This window comes from Saccostrea cucullata, unplaced genomic scaffold, assembly GCF_032062105.1.
Source record: "Saccostrea cucullata isolate Sc308-1 unplaced genomic scaffold, CSIRO_AGI_Scuc_v1 ctg551, whole genome shotgun sequence".
NCBI lineage: Eukaryota > Metazoa > Mollusca > Bivalvia > Ostreida > Ostreidae > Saccostrea > Saccostrea cuccullata.
In genome coordinates this window covers 148,957-169,915 of record NW_026920663.1, presented here as the reverse complement: position 1 = coordinate 169,915, position 20,959 = coordinate 148,957, and the positions used below count along the sequence as shown (strand labels likewise).

General features: G+C 31.7%; 1 protein-coding gene across 1 annotated transcript; it reads left to right on the top strand.

The window, feature by feature from the left end:
* Window positions 1-15,391: 15,391 nt before the first annotated feature.
* LOC134254765 (uncharacterized) lies at window positions 15,392-20,454 on the top strand. Its single transcript, XM_062737292.1, has 4 exons — window positions 15,392-15,492; window positions 17,628-17,703; window positions 19,204-19,400; window positions 20,006-20,454. The coding sequence occupies exons 1-4, from the start codon at window positions 15,441-15,443 to the stop codon at window positions 20,350-20,352; spliced, it is 672 nt and encodes a 223-aa protein (XP_062593276.1). The 5' UTR covers window positions 15,392-15,440; the 3' UTR covers window positions 20,353-20,454.
* Window positions 20,455-20,959: the final 505 nt, after the last annotated feature.

Below are 20,959 nucleotides of genomic sequence, written 5' to 3'. Positions count from 1 at the left end.
TACTATAGTAATATTTTAAACATTTGATTACTATAGTAATCAAATTTTAAAATTGAGGAGGGTATAAGTATTTTATGCAGGGGGGGGGGGGGATCGGCGCATGGAAATAACACATCGTTTTTAAAGTTTTTGATATTGATTAGATGAAACTATTATTCTTTTAGAGTATAATCGGGAATTATAAATACATTCTAAATCCAAAAGCAACGCTTGTTATACTGTATCAATGATGTTGAAATAGATTTGAATTTCGACAAATCTTTTTCTTCAATGATGCTCAAAAGGTTGCAAATCGAAAGAAAATTAATTTTAAAAAAAAAATTAGAAGAGCTGGGGGGGGGGGGTGGCAGAGACTGAAGCAAGATACGTCGAAGGGTCAAAGCTATGAAGGAGGGTGATAATCCTTATATAAATTTGAAATTAAGGTCAAGATCAAGTAGATGATCTTAGACTAATGTTTTGGTGCTAGATCCATTATGACGTCATAATCAATTTCATTTTTTTCCCAGTACTTTACGGCTTTAGTAGAAGTATGCAGAAAATGGGGTATTTTCATGACATTCAATTAAAAATCATATGAAAGTAAACCGAATACCTATATCAAATTTGATATTATTTTAAAGAAGAGGTCATGAACATACACATTTTTGTTTTCTGTGAGACTGTAGGCAATCTGAATACATTTACTTTGTCGAATTTGAAAAAAAAAACTCCCATATGCATCACTGGTTTTCTTAATTTTGCATTGAAAATGACAGTTTAAAATACAGTTTTTCATCTTGTTTACCTAAACATTATGCTTCGAAACACCCTATTTGACCAAAATAAAGTTGTAAAGACTCATTAAAGCAATCTATTTCTTGAATTTGATAAATCTGTAGACACCTTTCATTTACTAGATCTTGACCTTAATGAGACTTAACTCAGTATGAGTTAGAAGTCCCGTTATGGAGAAAATATAGGTATGATCCAGGAAGGTGATTCTCAAACATAATTATATACTTCTTTTATCAACATCCATTACGCGTATTCTCTCCCTTGTCGATGGTCAGTTAGTTATGCAGCCATAACAAAGTATAAGGAAAATTACTTCCAATCAAATGTGATGCATTCTAGTGTCTATATTTGATAAGGCACCCAGCAGACATTCAACACATTCTCAAATATAATTATGCAAATAAAGCATTAATTAGATTAGGAGCTAGTCAATATCCTACAGGATGTTGACTAGAATATGATAAACAATTAAAGCTGAAATTGTTAAAAAAAAACTTCCTTATCTTAGGTTTTGAAGATGATAAGCTATGCGCATTGTACTGGTCAAATCACTTGGAAAGTAAACAAACACACTCAACGCTCATACATACGAAAGCCCAGAAGGCTCATTCGAGATTCGAGTTTCCAAATACGAGATTCGAAATTCGAGATTCAAAATTCGAAATTCGAGATTCAAAATTCGAGTTTCGAGATTCAAGATCCAAACGAACCAATCAAAAGCGGGTTCAACATTTGATTATTTCCCTTTATTATGTTTTTACTATCAAGAAATAATTCAATATAATTATATCAAATGGGTCATTTCATTAAATTACAATGCAAGAAAAAGTGTTATATATATTAGAGGGAAATTTAAATAATTAATGGATTTTTGATCCGCAATGAATATTTCAATTTATATTATAGATTCTTAAATATTAAATAGATTACATATATCAGGAGTATATAATTATATTTTTGTATTGATGACACATTACCGGCCGCCAGGAGATGGTCGGTTATATGATATGAAAGTTCGAAGTCGCTGTGCGTTTCTGCGGAGTTAATAGCCATTCTCTGTAACCACTTGAACTTCGTTGCCACGCATGATCACCGATTTAGATGAAACTTCACCCAAGCTTAGTACTTGACATCAGAAACAAATATCAAACAAAATTTCGTTGCTAAGTGTCTCGGTTGCTATGGTAACAGCCGGAAAAGTTTGAAAAATCGAGATTTTCAGCGACTTTAAATCTTGACTGTGGCTTAATAAAAACTAGAAAAAGCAAACAAACCATTCTCACAAAAACATGACACCTTGATGTCACTTATACTGTAAAGAAACTGTTTACAATATATCTCTAAGTAAGTGGTAACCAAGGGTACATTTGGAATACATTTAAAATGCTGAAATATGCTGAAAAACACTCCGTATTCACTAATGGTAGGTGTTACATGCTCAAACTCAATCAACGACTTAAGAAAAACAATGAAAATGTTTGACCTTAAGTATATAAGTATAAGCAATATTATTCTATAAATAACTTTTATGGTTGCCATGGTAACACAGTGTAACCATGCAAAACCAGTAACTAAGATTGGGTTAATGCTACTGTCTTGAGGAAAAGCATGAAAACTCAAGACTAGCAAATATGCATCCTTAGGACCTTGCATCACCAAAACCATAAGAAAAATTGGTTATAATTGCTACTTTGCAGTGTTACCATGGAAACAAAGTAACAGTGCTTAAAAGTGAATTATTTTTCGCTGCATTAAGAATTAAATTGCCATATAATCAAGAAACAAATTAAAGGACTCAGTTTGAATAGTACTTATCTGTTAGAACTGAAGTTGAATATCATATATTGATAAAATTTGATGAAGAAAACAACACTGTTGCTATGGTTACCAAGAAGGGAAAATGTTCGATTTTGTGAACTTCATATCAATATTAAACCCTGTGTGCCAACTTCTTGCATCCACTTAGAGATTGGATGATAGTCAAAATTAAAAGTCAGGTTAGCTGTTAATAAATATCAATCATAAAAGTTTTGGGAATCTACATTTAAGGGTACGTATCCAAGGAAAGAAAATATTTTTCAGGTTTTTAAGCATATATTTTCTGCTTATTTCCATAGCAACGCTCTGTTTAAAGAATCTAATCTGAATTTTTTCAAATAGGAAAACTAGGGGCACACCAACATCTTTAAAAATTGATCATTAGTTATGAGGAAATGTGCTTTTTTAAAAGATAGGATCAGATTTCAACATACAGAGTGTTACTTTGAAGGCTCTCTGTGGTATGAAAACCTTGGCAACCATTGCCAACCAAAATGAAATATCATATTTTGTTCTTGGTATATGTTTCAAGGCTCTTTTTTCTATTATTTGGTCACATTTCATCCTATAATTGCTTTTTATTTTTACGTGTATGGCTTTATAAAATTCAATGAATATTTTTTTTTTTACTTTTGAATATTTTGTTACCATAGTAACGTATGTAATAGTTGATTTACCAAACATAGTTATCATGCATTTGAGACATCTGACCTTCAACTTTTGGAAACAGTCATTTCCAATTGTTTGCTTTGCCGCAAATGTTAACTATGGGGCTCTAAACATGTTTAAAAAATGCCATTTTTCGAACTTTAAGACATGTTGCCATGGTAACTATAAAGCATAGCAACCAATTTTTGCCTGATTTCAGTTTAGGGTATCAAGGACTTTCATAATAGAGAGTTTGGAGAAATTCTGAGACTATGCGTGCCACAGCTCCTATATAAAATTTCAAATCATTACAGAGAATGGCTCTTAAAACAATTTAGATAAAAAATATTTAACATTAATATAATAGTATATTAAAAAGACAGTCTTAAGGTTAAAGAAAAACGCACAATAAACATAAAATTAAAAATTCTTATGAAGAATAAGGTAAATAATTCATCCAATACTGACTTAGAAATTTAGATATGTTTGAAGTGCGGAGAAAATTAAGACATGTGTTGGGCGTAGTCTAAATCAAAGACCGCGTTATGTATATTACACAATTTTACTTTCTCTATTCAAACGGGATTTGTTGTACGTATTTATTTTAAAATGACGTGTACATATGTACACATATAAACATTTTGAAAAATATGGTTAAATGTAAATTCATTAAAAGACTTAGCAGGCTACAAAATATTACAAGATTTGGCCCTTAGCAGACGAGGATAATGCACGTTTTACAATGTGCCAAGAATTTTCCCGCTACAACTCAAAGAGAAGAAATGAAGTGGCGGATCTAGAGGGAGTTTAGTTTTTTCCTCTAAGAGAGAGCAAGGATACCAACATATTTGCTGCATTTTTATTAAATTAAACTACACTGCATATCTAGTTGTAGATTACATTCAATTTTAGTTTTAAACTTTTAATGTAAATGCCATACAGGCCCACGGTTCAAAAGTTGTTGACGCAGAGTACCAGCGGTTAATACTGAACATGCATTATATAATTAAGAAAATCATTTAATGTAGAGCACAAGCTTTTAATATCACGAGGATATATATTAAAAGATAAATATAAGATATTTTAAAAACAGACCACCATAGTCTTTAGTTGCTTCATAAAAGGAACATTAATTGGTTTGCGGCCGATTTTTGACGCTTACGTCAATACATGTTTCTTGTCTTAATTTTTAGAAAAACACAGGTACGTGTGGACAAGACCCCCCCCCTTGATATTGAACCCCGGGGCTTATTTCTCTGTTATGTGTAGCCTTAAAATACGAAAAAAATCGCTGGCGTAAAACCCCCAGAATAATCGCTCAACCAAAAAAAAAAAAAAAACAAAACAAAAAAACACTATTTATTACCCCACTTTACAAGAAAGAAAGCTGTTTACGGAAAAAATGTGGGATTATTACGTGATGCAGAGTCAGTCCGATAGCATGGACTAAGACAGAAATCAGTGGCAGATTTAAGGGGGGGGGGGGCGCACCCGGCGCGCGCCCCCTTAAAATTGTCCAAGTTAGCATAAAACATAGTTTGTCGAGAAAATGTTTTAAATGTCTACTCGGTAGACCTCATTTTTACCCTACAAAACCTCTAGAATCCAAGAGCTTCCGGGGCCTTCGCCCCCTGGGCCCCCAAGCATTGCCCTGTACCCACTGGGGGCCTCAAGGCGGCCCCCAGACCCCCTGCCTGAATCTGGCGCCCCCTAACTTCAATTCCTGGATCCGCCCCTGGAAATACATTGTATATGTAGAGACAGTGTGAATCGACATATAAAGTTAAAACAAAATAAATGCATTTAACACCAGAGGGGGGTACAACGTAAACAGACTGGAGTGGCATATCCTTCTCTTATAATGTATAGTGGGTATTGGGGGGGGTGTTGAGCGATTATTCTGGGGATTTTACAATTTTTTGTTATTGTATACATGATAAATAAGTTTAATAAATAAAACTTGTGAAAAAAATGTCCAATAAGCCCTAGGGTTGAATATCGAGGGGGGAGGGGGGGTTGTACCTTTCACAAGTACCTGTGGTTTTCCTAACACAGGAAATGCATAAAAATTAAGTTTAGTAGACAATTCAAAAATATATATACTCCTGATATATGAAATCTATTTAATATTTAAGAATCTATAATATAAATAAAAATATTTTTTGCTGATCAAAATTCCATTAATTATCTAAATTTCCCTCTAATATATATAACACTTTTTCTTGCATTGTAATTTAATCAAATGACCCATTTGACATAATTATATTGAACTATTTCTTGATAGTAAAAACATAATAAAGGGAAATAATCAAATGTTGAACCCGCTTTTGATTGGTTCGTTTGGATCTTGAATCTCGAAACTCGAATTTTGAATCTCGAATTTCGAATTTTGAATCTCGAATTTCGAATCTCGAATGAGCCTTCTGGGCTTTCGTACATACATATTAAAATAATTCTAACTTTAAAGGTTTCGGTGTTATACTGTCATGTAACTACCAGCATTGTAATGTCATAAAAAACATCTCCGAGTTCGTTGTTGGTCAAACATAAACAGCTCCCAATCACTTTCTGTTAGGGAAAATTTTAACCAAACCTTGTCCAATCAGACATCTCATCCAAATTTGAGATTCCAACAACCCACAAGTAGACAAAAGCATTTCTTACAAAGACCAAGACATATGGGCCCTAGGTTCATTAGGTTGATAATAAATCGTGCAACCCCTATAAGTCTGTAATAATGTAAACGAATTCATTGACACTGCATTATATTATTCATTATATGCCTATTCATAATATGCCTCATTTGATCAAGCAATTGAAGTGATCCAAAAGTTGGATAAAGGTGTTTTTATATGTAAGATAGATTTTTCAATTGTTTTAGGCTTTTGCCCGTACATGCCTCATGTTTTTCAGGTATTCGTATTCAAGATACATTCTATATACATAATTGCATGCCAGCTTAGCTGTTCAATACTAGTAGCATAAGCTTCTTTTGAAAAAATTCTCATCGATACTTTATTGAGTTGTCAGGGGAAGTCCAAATATTCAAATATCATTCATTACTCAGATGATTTTCCTTTTACCGGTTCCAAAGACTCGTCAGACAGTTTGAATGTATCTTAAACGTTCCAAAAAAAGAAACAGGGATTCCAATTAATTCAGATAAAACTGAACTCCCATCCACTTACATGTATTTAACATTTCTTGGATTGGGTATAAATATCAGAACTCAAACGTTAACAAGTGTAAAGAGTTTAAAGTTGCACTGTTGTTTATTGTCAATTCAAGAAGGCCACACTCGTGGAAATGCAATCTTTTTCTTGGTCACTGATTTTCAAGAGTTATGGCATTATTTAGATCATTAGTGTTGTTGTGTTTCAAGAATAACATTTTATTTATAAACAAGGCGAAACATATTCCAGGTTACAAGAATGTTATTTCCGATTTCAATGGGATCATTTCAAATCCTTGACACCGATGGTAGACAATAACCCTTCACAGTTACCGAAGGAATTATTGAATCTCTTAAACCATATGTATATTCTTCAGTAAATATATGCATTATGTAATAATTATTCCTTATCATTACTTTGGCCAACTACTGTAAGCGAACTTATCAACTATATAGTTTACCTAGCAGTCATTCCTACGGCATATTCAACTATGCTTTATTAGCACCATTAACTATTAATTCCAAATGCAATCCAGATATTGATACTGATACTACTAAAACATTCATAGTTACGACCATGCTACATGGTTTGTGCAGATCGAAACCCACTAAAGACACCTGTTCCCAATTATATTGTCTTTGCTTAAGGACAGATGATACAAACAAAAAATGGATGCCTGGAATGGTATATCTTTTTGGTCTTATTTCATTGAAAATGATGTGAAAAATAAATTTCTGGAATATAAAGAAATTGTAAACCTTCTATGATGTTCAAAATTCTACCTCTCTGAAACCATCCTCATAAATCTATACAAATATTTTTCACTTCAAATCCCATTTCTGTGAGAATTTGAATTAAAATTCAAAACTACGCGGTTAAACGTATTCATTTTACCATTAAAACACTACTCAAGTTTTTATTTTCAAATTTTTTGACAAAAGTTTGTTTGTATCTTCTGTCCTTAATACATAGAACAAAATGTACCCCCATCGATTCTTTCAAATTCATATGAACAACATGAACCAAAATATCTACATTACATAAAACAGTTCTAAGCTATTTGTCAATTTAACCCAACATACAAAATCAATTATTTATTCACTTTGGTGGTAATCCATTGACTTCATATCGAATTACTTCAATTGAAATCTACTCAATCTGTTGAATTGGACAAAAGATATTTTAGTCTCATTCATTTAGAATTTGAGGATGTAACATACATATCAAGTGGTTTGGTCAAAGAGGAATAACCCGAAGACATGTCAAACCAAAGATTTAAAGTTTGGTTTCATAATATGTCATAATGTTTTATTGTGGAGGTTATAGTATATATGCCGATATCGGTATGATGTCCCTGCGCCAACTACAGAAGTTTGTGAGCTTGACTGTGTTTCATTTACAGCTTATGTTACCTAAGTGTAAATTTATTTGATCAAAAATACAACCAAGAATTTATTATAGGGAACTGTTTTAACATTGGATAGCAGACAGTATTTGTATTAGGATAAATAACTAATTTTCTCAGTTCATTTCTACACGGGGTGGGGGTATATTCAATACCAAGATATTCAACAGTGTTCTTCAAAACTGTATCAAGATGGCGTTTAGCTTTCTGATGTAGTGCAGCCAGTTTTTCTCACTACCATTAAGTGCAGTTTGACACTACTTTTATTTTTAATGAGTTTAATAATGTGCTAATTTTGTAGGAGGTACAACATCTAAATTAAAATATAATTGTCGAAAATTTACTCCTCTTTGGAAAACTCCTCATAACAAACAACAACTGTAAAATTAATAATTTAATTTTAGTTGTAACACGTCATTTGATTGGGTAAAAGATTTCATCTTTTTTGTATAACATAACTTGCCTACGTCACAATGAGTTACGTCAAAAACGTATTACTCCGCTTCGTAGTATATAAAGCGTATAACAAAAGTTGAGATAACTTCATTCCTTAAATAATATACAGCAGTTTTGTCGTGGCCTGAACAAAACTTGCCCGCATGTGGCTGATCTCTTCATATGTCCAGCTTATATTTAGCTCTCATGTGAAGACATGGCAGAATGATGCTAGAAGCTCGCTGCTGATCCTGTTACATGGTATCTTCGAGGGTCCGAGGCCAATAATTGGGCTTCTGTCGTTGTATCAATGTGCTATGAACTTTCTACATCATTCACTGTTGAAAACGTCGAAGTAGAAGTAGACTATTATATTTGTGATACAGTGTTGCCTGCTAGTTGCAATTAGTAATCATAGTACATGTTGTATATGACTGTATATAATTGAATCCAGTTATTCAAAACACACCTCGTGTACATCATTGCATCAGTTTACAATTATGGACCGTGTAGAAGGGATACATCACCAATTATCAGGTCTGAGTAGGGTTGTCAGACCTGATAATTGGTGATGTTTTTCTTCTACACAGTCCATAAACGTTTTATTATCCTGAAGAATCTACATTATCAATTGGATAGAGTGCAGTAATCAAAATTCTTGTGTTCCCCTACTCTGCTCTGATGCCATACATTCAAAATATGTTAACAGACAACTTTGATGTCATCGTTAGAATTTATTATAACCGACCCCACATATTTAGCAATTGTACATTTTCAATAAGAGTTATCTCGCTTTAACCACTCTAATCTCATTCACAGGCACACAGCACACTTGTACATTTTCAATAAGAGTTATCTCGCTTTAACCACTCTAATCTCATTCACAGGCACACAGCACACTTGTAATTCTGCATGCTCGCTTACGCTATCTCCTTTTTATCTGAAGAATGACAACAGTTATCACCCTGCGCGTGAGGGAGACATAACAAATTTTCATACCTCACGTGACATGCTCTAAATTAATCAGTTTGACAGTATAATTTTGAAGGATAAAAATACCTTGTGTACATCGTTGGATTTAAGATTCATTTTGGCCATTACTTTATAAAGCCATGACAGAAACTGCCATTCATTTTTAATCTATTTTCCCGACATAATATCTAAACCAACTACATATAAACCATCTTTTATTGTAATACTAATGTTAATTACCGTAGGCAGACAGGAACCACTTCCAGTAAAGTCCTTAAGATGAAAATGTTACACGCTGTGACCTAATCGACAACCAGGTAAATCGAAGAAAGTAATATTAATTTAAAAAATAGTTACGTCCGTTCAAATGTCGATATATCCCAGTGAGATTGAAATAAAAGATACAACAGAACCATACACCCTGATTAATATTAATAGCTTTTATTGATAAAATATTCAATAATATAAGCAAAAAACTTTATGACATGAGCATGCCCCATGTACGAATAACTAAAACGACACTTACGCACTATTTTGATGAATCTAGAATGAATATCTTCAGTCTTCTTAAAAGACATAATCTTTATAGTTCTATGGTCGACACAATGCCCTTGTCTGCAAATACAAATGAAATCTATGATAAGGTCAAATGCTGATTGATGTGTTTTATAGTACACACATTTTATTGTTAGATCATTTTCCACACACTAAACTGTCTACAGATTTTTACGTTTTTCGGAATCATGACAAGGAGCACACGGCGGGCTAGACCGATCGACAGGGGATGCCCCTACTACATGGTACTTGGTTCAACCTCTGATCCGCCAGAGTTCGTGTCTGCTCTGCTCCAGCCTTGTATTGTTTCTATGAACTACTGAAAGTTATAGTTATTCGCTATCCCAATGTATAATCTATCAACATTGATGAATATGTAATTTTATATTCCTCTCATTTCTTAGGTTACTATTGAATTCGTAATATAATAATCGCTAAAATACATGTATGTTTATATTATCAACAGCTATCGTTACGAATCTTCCTGTTGCATAAAATTTAAGGGATGATGCGTGATGCATGACAGAGAAGAGCTTTTTTACAATAGTATCACAATTATAATGTCTTTTTATTATGTCTTTTGTTCGAACTCCAAAATCAGATCGTTCATAAGTACAGAGGCCACTAGTATGAATCAGTAAATCACGGCCGTTAAAACACTTCGGGGGTCCGCTCTTATTTGAATACTGTTCGTTATCTCCATATCCTTCCTTACATAAACCAATACCTGTGTTTTGGTAATTTTATGTTTTGTATAGGTCCACTGAAATCCCATTTCCTTAAAGATGTGTTAATGTTGAATAACATCCTTCTCTTAATAAATTTTAACGTGTAATGTATTAACTTCTTTTCATAATCTAAAAAAAAGATGAAGATTACAAACAGTGATCAATTTAAAAATATATAAATGTAAGTTATTGTCAGTGTAATATATACAACTACTTGAAATCAAATTTGAATTATCATTTATCGGTTTAGTATTGAAGGGGGTGGATGCATGCTTTTGAAAGTAAAAATGCAAAGTTTTATCCTAGGTCGCACTGTCACGGTAATAGACACGGATTGCAACGGTTCACCCCGATTTTATAAACCGTATGATATCGTAATGGTAAAACGATTTTTTGGCGCGTAAAACATACGAAACGGTTGTTTTAGGATTATTGAAGGGTTCTACAAGGTTTGGACACGGTTTCATTAAGGACCATGCTATTCACGCCACGGATACTGTTACGTACAGCCACGGTATCCGGTTGTGATACCTTATAATGCGAAGGTCTCACTAGTTATTGCTAAGCTACGGTTACGGCCAAATCACTTTCACAATAAAATCATTTACAATGTGTTTTCATTAAAAATTTTTGTGATTTATTCAGATTAAGTTACGTTGCCAAGACACTCTTCCTGTAATTGAGTGAAGTAGCTAGGGTCCTGATATATACAGGTGTATATACTCGGTTTAGATTTAACTGGCCAGCGGAAGGCAGTAATTATAACCACTGTTAAGTACATAGTATCATTTGCCTAAACCAAACCAAACCTTAACCAAAATTGGTAATCTTTCAAGAATCTAGAAATGATGTAACGGATGAAAGAAATGGAGATAATGAACAGTTTTCAGTCTCAAAAGTCCATTCAAACATACAAACCGGGAGCAAAGCAAACACCGACCCCTAATTATAAAATATTAGATGTGGGATCATTTGTCAAGGTGGAGTGAGCAGCCCCCGTGTGCTTTCTGATTTGATCGGGAAATAACGGAAAAAAATCCTTCAAGAATTGGATGTGTAAATATTGGTCTTACAGTTAGTATAAAAAATGTCATTCAGCTTTTAACTTAATGATAGATTGAAATTTCTGACAAGGTCATTGTTTTGACTAGAGAACTTTTTTTTTCGTAAACTTGTTTGTAAGTAATAAAGGTTTTGATCTTCGATATGATTAAGGACAAGTACTGTGCTTTCGGATACTCAAGGTTCCTCTGAATGTCTAAGCAAATACAGGTCAGCACAATATAACTATTAAGCGGTTTTATTGCAGTCAGGACAAATTTATCTGTCAACCAGAATTCCAGACATGACATCCGAACAGTGGTAGTTGTCAATTTTCTCTTCCTCTTAAAAATTTGAACTTTGGAAAATCGTTTCATGAGCCAGATCTTCAAGGCAATAGGGTCACCTAAAAGTACAAAGTGAGACCTTTTTGTTTTCATCAGCTGGGATTGAAAGTATTGCTGGGAATACTTCCTAAAACTTTCTTAGTAACTGCTTCATGTTTGTCATCAATTAAAGTGCATCGATACAATGCATATGGTTTAATTGCCATTGCGATGAGGGTCCATCGGCAATAGTTTTCCATTCATTGGGGTTCATATCAAAAGCGATTTTGATATATACGTGTTACGGTGAAGACCACTTATGCCTAGAGGACATTTTTTTTAAATATTGCAGAGAATTTTGTTTTCTACTATAAGATCTTTAGCATTTTCAGCAGTGACATCGACCATATAAACATTAAATCATTGTCGCACATAGAGCGTAAACGATTTTTGTAAAATATTTTATGCATCGTATTGAAACACAACACACTTCCAGAGAGGGAGGATATGTTTGAACTCATCATGCTTATGGAAATATATTTGAAAAACTGATTTAATTTTTTGAAAAATCACAAGGACATGAACATAGATGTTTCACTTCAGCATAAATCATGAAGCGACACAAAACTTTCAATCAACGATTATTTTAAATCACAATGGAGATAGCGCTCATCCATGTACAGGAGAGAATGAAGTGTTCTTTTACTTGCAAGGAATCGGAAGGAAATATATTTGTAAATGTAAATATTTACAATTTATTACTTTGATTTGCCAAATAAGATTATTTATAGAAAAAAATATTTATATTTCAAAAATTATAATGCAGATACAAGTTCTATGAAATAACCTCTTTTTATTCAATGTGTTCAAATGTCTGAACCCCCCCCCCCCTCCGACCCCGATTCTAGGTCACTAAGAAGAAACATCGTTGAGTTTTCAAAGAATGAAGAATTAGGCCTACTGCACTGCTTTAGAATATGTAATGTATTTAGACTGACATAGTAACAAAATAGATGTCTTGGAGATGAGAAACTGAGTTTGAAAAAAAATTAAAGTTATTTTCGTGACCGCTGTCGGTGATAAGTTAATCATTATGCTTCACATATAAAATGACAATCAACTGCAAGCTTTTCAGAGAAAAAGTATTCATTTATCTATACATATGGCATTTATTATTTTTATTATCTTAAAACAGATTTAAACAGATTATACATATTTAAGGTCCAACAACAAACCATCATATGAAAATCGTGAAATCTTTAATATTCTAGGAAAGGAGGGGGGTTAACTGAAATGCGTGTAGCTGCAAAATAAATCTGATTACCTTACTTCATATTTTAACCTTAATTCACTTATAATGACTAGTACAGCATATTTTAATTTTGGGAACCTTCATTGGGTAATTTTTTGTTTAGACGTTAAAAACTGCTATTGAGGTGAAAATATTATTGCAAATTTACAATTAATTTACAATTAATACTCCCCCCCCCCCAAAAAAAAAAAAATAAAACAATGACATTACTACATCTATCAATAGTTTCCGAAACAATTTTTATTTTCAAAAAATATAAAGCATATTATTAAAATATATGGAGGAAATTATTTAATTTGTTTCAATTTTGTTGCGTGTATGGCATAATAAAACATTCACCTCAGAAATATCAAAAGATTAAAAATGGTGGTTACCATGGCAGCCATAACTTCCTTTTCATTCTGATGTCATGGTTAATATTTGGATATAATGGTACAAAAGGCACATTATATGTAAAAATGAGAAAAATTCATTGGGCGGAATTTTCCACAGACCTTTGCAATCCTTTTCTTAATACCCAAATTGCCGAAGTAATGGTAATGAAATGCATTACTTTACAATGTAATTCGCCCCAAGCCTGATATATATAATCAATACAAACCTTTAAACAGGTCGCAAAACATTAACCCAGAGAAAATCCAGAGGTTGGATCAGCAGGTATCTAGGAAGAGTGAGCGACCTCAAAATACACGGGGATATACCATCATGGCGTTTTTTATACTAATTGTTGGTCCATTATTTATACACTGAATTGACGACGGATATGTTCGTTATTTGCCGATCATGACAAGAAGCACACGGCGGGTGTGACCGGTCGTTGAGTCCAATGCTAAGTGACGTTTTTCATACCAATTGTTAGTCCATTATTTCTACAAAGAATTGGCAACGGATTCTTTCGTTATTTCACGATCATGACAAGTAGCATTCGGCGGGTGTGACCGGTCAGCAGGGGATGCTCACTCCTCCATGGCACCTGATCCCATCTCTGATGTTTCGAGGGTTCGTGTTTGCTCTGCTCTTATTTTGTATTGTTTTATTGACTTTGAGATTGAATACTGTTCGTTATCTTCATATTCTTCATTCAATGAAAAGAGCCTTACAATTGGTATTTAACAAGTCAGGAAAAAGACACAACGCACTATTATGGTTTTATTTCTAAATTAAGTCCTTGTAAGATTTTATTTTAAATTGAGAAAGAATTTAACAGCATTTATCAAGAAAAGTATAATTATTCATCGAATTCAAAGTTTTACGTGTAAAGTTTCCTTTCAACAAATCAAGAAACGCCGCTTGCCAATAGTTATAGACTTATAAAATCACATAGTTCTTAGAATTTGATTTCTCTAATAGAAGAAATAAACATGTATGAAAATTACAAGGTTTATCTAAAACTAAGTTCATTTGTCTCTTTTCATTGCCTAAAATATTATTGCTCCACAGTGACGCGAAGAAAAGAGTCGCACTTGATGTTATATTATTTTTCGTATTGAATGCTTAAATTCCCGAGCTTTATTTATTTAAACAAGAAAAATAAGTGATGTCATGTAGTGTCGCAAACATTTAAAATGATGATTTATATATTCTGAAAGTGCAAAAAATTTCAATTAGCAAATTTTTTTTTCTTTAATAGCTTTATTGATTCAAATTAAAAATGTGGAAAATCTCTCTCAACACCTTTCTCCGTAAAATTCATTGACATTTTTCTTCTCTTTCCATTCTTATAATTTGTTCTATAAAAACAAACCATAACATTGTTGAGTCTTCACCATTTCTAATGAAGCCTTGCCTATGATAAACATATTTTGGTGCTTTATTTAATTTGTCATTTCTAATTTAGGGATTTCAGTACTTGTAAACAAAGATGCTGTTTAAGATGACTCGAAGTGCTTATTTCCGAAAAGATTTCAAACCACGAGGGTTTCACTGATAAGTGTCAATTACACCTAAGTATTTTGCGTCACTGTGATTTCGAAATAGTCAAAAAACGTATATAAATATATAAGTAATTTCTGCATACTTCAGCATCCCATTGTCAAAAGACTCAAATGAGGTAAGTTTTTTAAAGATCAGGTATACATCCTCGTGCATTAAAATCGTAGCATCTCTTGAATCTTTTCTCTGAAAAAATATTGTTGAAATTTTCAATGCAGAATTTTTTAAACTTAATAATTAATTTTAGCATATTCTACAAAACTTCCTGCAATGTCTGTTAATTATGTTCGTTGAAAATATTTTGTAGATAAACTAACAATGCATTGGCAGGCTTTTCTCCTGATTTTGGTGATCTTTATAATAAATGAAGGTAAGAAAATGCATTCAAAATACTTTAACCAACAGTTATTTTTAAAAATTTTTAGACAAAATGGTATTATAACTATCTCTGGAGGAATGGGCACATCGATCAGAATTTTATGTTATGGATCTTTAAAACGTCTCTTTTATATTAGGGTTTCAGAATCGAAAGTCCACTATAAGCTCTTAATTTATTTATTTTTCATCATTTTTTTTAATTAATTTTAAGGAAAGTGACGTCATTTTATTTGAAAATAAGATGGATTAAGTTTTAATAGTAACTGTTAATAAATAAATGATATAAATGTTTAATAAAATATGTCAACAAAATGTATTGTTTTATTTAATAGAAAACAAATTTGTTTAAAAAAACATTATTTGTGAATATTTTTTAAACCTATGGTTAATTGTTTTTCTGAAAATGAGTCTGAGTTAAACAGTCAATCATATTTGTAAAAGAAAATGAAATTGCAAGATTTCAGGGAAAATATTTGTTTTAAGTTGAACCAATCCTGATCAAACTTAAATCAATCCCGGTCTAATTAGAATTAACACAAATTGAATGAATTAATAATTATTGTCTTTTACATGTATTTTCATCAAGATATAAGTATTTATTCTTGTATTTCACATCATTAAACAAGCATTCTGTTGACAAAGTTATCTGTTTCCAATAATTATACAATTCTGGATATGATCAGTTTAATTTCGATCGGGATGGGCTAAAATTAAAAAAAAAACAATTCCATTCAAGTTTTTTTTCACATTGTTGTAAATATGATTGACTAACATATTCTCTCCAGTTGCGTGTAGTATGATAAAGTTTTTGAACACAGGTTTAAAAAATTATAAAAACTATAAGTTTTATTCTCAATAATAATTTCAAGTAAAAAAAATTAAATTGTCTATATAACATTTCTTTCTATATTTAAATCGATATTCGTTCGGTGCATACATTGGCAGTATTTTTTACTTCTCATTTTTTTTTTTTTTGGGGGGGGGGGGGGGGGGGGGGGGGGGGTCGAACAAAACATATTATTTTATATTCTATGAAAAAAATGCTGAAAAAAGCATGTTAAATATTTAAAAGTTGAACCTCAATTTTAAAACCATAACGCAATAGGAACGTCTAAAAAAAATATGTAAAATAAAATTTTGGTGTGGTATTTTTCTTAATAAGCCCTTATTTCGCCATTCTCTAATATTTTTTTCTTCAGTGGCAATAGGTTTTCCTCTATATGATATACTACTGATAAAATTGCAAGTAACTATTTGTATTTCTTTCTAAATTTAAAATATCAATTCACTTAATATGTATATTTTTTATTTATTATACACTTTTAAAACAGGTTTAATGCATTGACAAGTATACATTTTTTATCAAAATGAAATTGTTAATGAAGACAAATTTTGACTAAAATATATACTTTCCGATTAATGTCAAAGAAAAAGAAAATAATATAAATAACCAAACCTGTGTTTCATTATTCATGAACGTAAACCACTGGTAAAATTAATTATTACAATGTTTTTTAATTAAAATTTGATCCTAAATTTTAAACTTTCTTGAAAATTATATTAGAGGTGATTACCAGAAGAAACGTAAATTAAGTGGAAACAAGTTTGATTCCAAATAAAATAGCAATTTTTTTTAGTTGATGGTAAAAACTGGCATGTTGAATAATGTCGACACAATTGATATTGTCTTCGTACATACATATAAATATGTACTTAGCTTTTTGAAATAATACTTGACGTATTTGAATTATTAAACTCTTATCTAAAATTAAAATCATTTAAATATCATACTCTTTGGATATTAGGGAAAAGATTCTTAAAAGACGATCCGAACAGAAGTATTTTTGAATTATACATTACCAAAACAAGATATATTTTTTTTAATATTCATTTCTCTTACATGTATTCAGTTTAAGATGACTTTCACTGAAGGACATTTCAATTAGAAGTCAGGTACAAAGCTGACTTTTCAACTATTTTAAATGGATTTTTTTTTTATGATTGCCTTTTTTAACGTTTTAGGCAGGTGAAAGGTTCCAATACTAAGACAATATTAAAATGCCATCTTTTTATTCTTTAGCATTAATTTAGATGTTTCTTAATTACAATATTATATCTCTTTTCTAGGAACATCGCTCTCAGAAAAAAATGCTGGTGATAATGGAGTGTTTACGGGTGTCCTTGATAGCCAAAGGATTGAAAGGTGATAAAATTATATTAAATTTATTACGGAAGCTAATTAGTGCCACATAATATATTTGTTTTAATACAGTTGGTAATTCTTACTCTAAAAATGGCTATTTTGAATACTTTTAACAAATTTAAAGTGATTTTTCAAACTTTAATCTTGGTAATTTCAACTTTTATCTCTGTTTTTCCTAATTTAATATTGGAATTTCCAACTTTCAAGTTGTCTTTTCTAAAATTATTTATGAACTTTTCTAGGCATTCCTTTTATTGTTTTCATTTATTTTAAATTATAAAGAAACTTTATAAAAGAAGAATAAATACATCAAATAAATCGGTTAGCATTTTTTTTAATCTGTGTCAGGTTTCGTTCTTTTCACTTGACCTCCGCTAGGATCTGACATATAATTTAAAACATTAAATTACATGTATCTTCCTTTGGTCCATCTCATTTGATTATATAGATAATAACTTCTTAAAACTCCGTACACTATAAGCTTTCAACTGAACATAGTTAAAATTCCAGGCATATATTCTATTTTGTATCAAAAATATTATTTTGTAATTAAATGAGATCATTATTAGGTATTTGATATATAGCTTGAAGCAAACAATATGTACATGCTAAACATACAACAGAACTTACTGTATCAATTCTGCGTGTGTAAAACAATGAAAGTAACTATTCTTTCTTTCTTCACAATTTTGTAGATAAATAGTATTTTTCAATTCTAATTGTATCTATATAATTAAAATGGCAACGCGAGTTCAGCTACAAAGTATCTGAAAATGAAACATAAAGACGTAAAATGAAAAATCAAGATTGGAATTACCAAATTTAATTTTGAACCCCCCCCCCTCCGATAAAAGTAGGAATTACCAAATATAAAGTTGAAAAAGTCTAAATTAAAGCTGAAATTACTCATTTAAAAGTTGGCAAAGCCAACATTGATTAATTATTATTGTTTAACGCCAAGTCGAGATAAATTAATTTTGGAATTTCCACCAATAAAATTGGAAAATCGAAGTTGAAATTGCAAATTTTAAAGTTGGATTGACAAACTTAAATGTTGGCATTAACTACTTTAAAGCTGGAAAAGCCAAGATAAAAGTTGAAAATTTAAAACATTACAGTTGAAACCAAGATTTCAGTCGAACTACAAATTTCAAATTTGGAAAAGCCAAGGGCACTAATACACATCCGTTGTTTACATCTAAAAATCATTGAAGATATAAGGGTTGTTAATAAGAATATGCTATTTGTTTTTTGCAAACAAACATTGCTTAATCTGTTTAAAAATTTACAATAAAGCGGACCCATAGATATTTTTTAAATTTTAGCTGTTTATTTTTGGTACATGAACCATGTTCAAAAAATATCATCAACAATATGCACCTTATCACGTCTTAGAATACCAACATTTCACTTGATGTGATCGCTATTTGTGATCTCAATAAGAATTTCTAAATTTCACTTAAAAAAAATAAGTTCGATTCTAAAAAACTAATATTGCAGGCATAGAGAAAAAAGGCGCATTTTGGGAGCTGAGCACCAGTACTTCAGGACATATTTTTCAGAAAAGGGTCTTCTGAGCGTTTACAATAGGTTGCGACGCAATGGATTAATAGACGACTGGAGACCACTAGGAGTAACTTCCTACAGTAACGCCATTCAAACTTCCACAGAATACTACATGTCTCGAGCAGAAGCAGGTGAAAACCTTTCCATTTGATAGTTTTTAACAGTTGTTGTAAAAGAGACACGGTTTATTTTGTCTTTTCTTTACTTTGATATACATATGCAAAAACATGTATTTACTTAATGAATTAATAGCAATTTGGCCACTAGAGTTTTCAGGAAAGCAAATCAGTTGCAAAATTTAATATGTGTATAAAATCATATCGTTTTCAGATTTCAAAAAAGATATTAATAAATATAAGAGATACATGTGTATAAAATTCTAACATTAATTTAAAAAATTCTTTCTTTACGTTGACAAATAATTATTGTATTAATTATACACAAAGATCCCTTTATTAAACAAGAGTGCAACTGCCATTACACTAAATCAGTCCTAATTTATGTATTTTTTATGCCAAAATGAATCAATATCATTTTTACTACAAACATTGCGTAACATAGTTTAACCTTTATCCTGACCTAAACATAAAGAGAAGTAATTCCTTTAGACTTGATTGTTTTCTCTATTTAAATTGATTAATTGAGGAACTGAATCATTTTTGAATGCTCAAATCCACGAATTAGCTTGATAAGTGCACTTTTTTAAACTTCATTTTGTTGTTTTATTATCATTTAGGAGTTAATGTAAATGCCCAAGTAAATCGCATCGAAGGCATCCTAGCCTACCGGCGGCAAGACGCTAGGGATCATGGTGGTGGCGACGAGCGCCATAACGCAACTATTATCAACTGGCAGAGCGGGCTGGAACGAATTCGGGGTGGTCAAGAGCGATATAATGAGTGTCGTCGCATCTACACAATTCACGATGAACTCAAAAAGAGGAGCGTTAGGTATCGAGGGTGGAACAGACGACGTTTTTCTAGTCGTAGAGGAGGAAGCAGGGGTCGTCTCCAAGGCAACAGGGGTGGAAGAAGACGATATCCTCAGAGCCGAGGACGAACTGGTAGACTGTTGGTCTGTTGATTTTAAAGCAAGATTGAAAGAAACTGTCACAGTTCCTTATTGATTAAACGGCAAAAGATATGTAATCAGAAATTTCAAAAATAAAATTCATTCTGACAGCAACGCTGAGTTATTTCTTTGTACTAAAATCTTTTTTTTTTTACTATCACAACTGATTTTAGTGTTGGAGAATATAAACAAGCAACATTTAAAAACGATTTTCCCTCTTGAATTCAAAATATTCAACAATTGACAATTATCGTCTTTTACAATTGAAATTATGAACCAAACTACAGATTGCAGAATATGTAATCTTCCGAGTCAAATTAAATCTGACGGTTTGATTACAATTTTGTAGACTGAAGGTATCCGATCCGAATGGGACTCAGATTCAATGGAATAGAATGCATAATGAATATATATGGGCCCAACACTCAGTATATTTAGCCAAAAATATCATATTTTAGTATCAGTGTGTAAGACTTGGAGATGTCCTAATTTATTATACTTTCTCCTGACCTTGGAGATATCCTCTTTGATTTTATTCAATACAAATTAATTCTCAAAACTAATCTTGATACCAAAAATAGTTTTCAGATTTTTTTATTCCTTTTATTAAGGAGGAATG

Excerpts from the sequence above, each read along its gene's own strand:
- LOC134254765 (XM_062737292.1), top strand. The coding sequence starts at position 15,441 with ATGCATTGGCAGGCTTTTCTCCTGATTTTGGTGATCTTTATAATAAAT. Across the intron at positions 15,493-17,627 it reads GATCTTTATAATAAATGAAG|GAACATCGCTCTCAGAAAAA; the intron begins GTAAGAAAATGC and ends TCTCTTTTCTAG. Across the intron at positions 17,704-19,203 it reads GATAGCCAAAGGATTGAAAG|GCATAGAGAAAAAAGGCGCA; the intron begins GTGATAAAATTA and ends CTAATATTGCAG.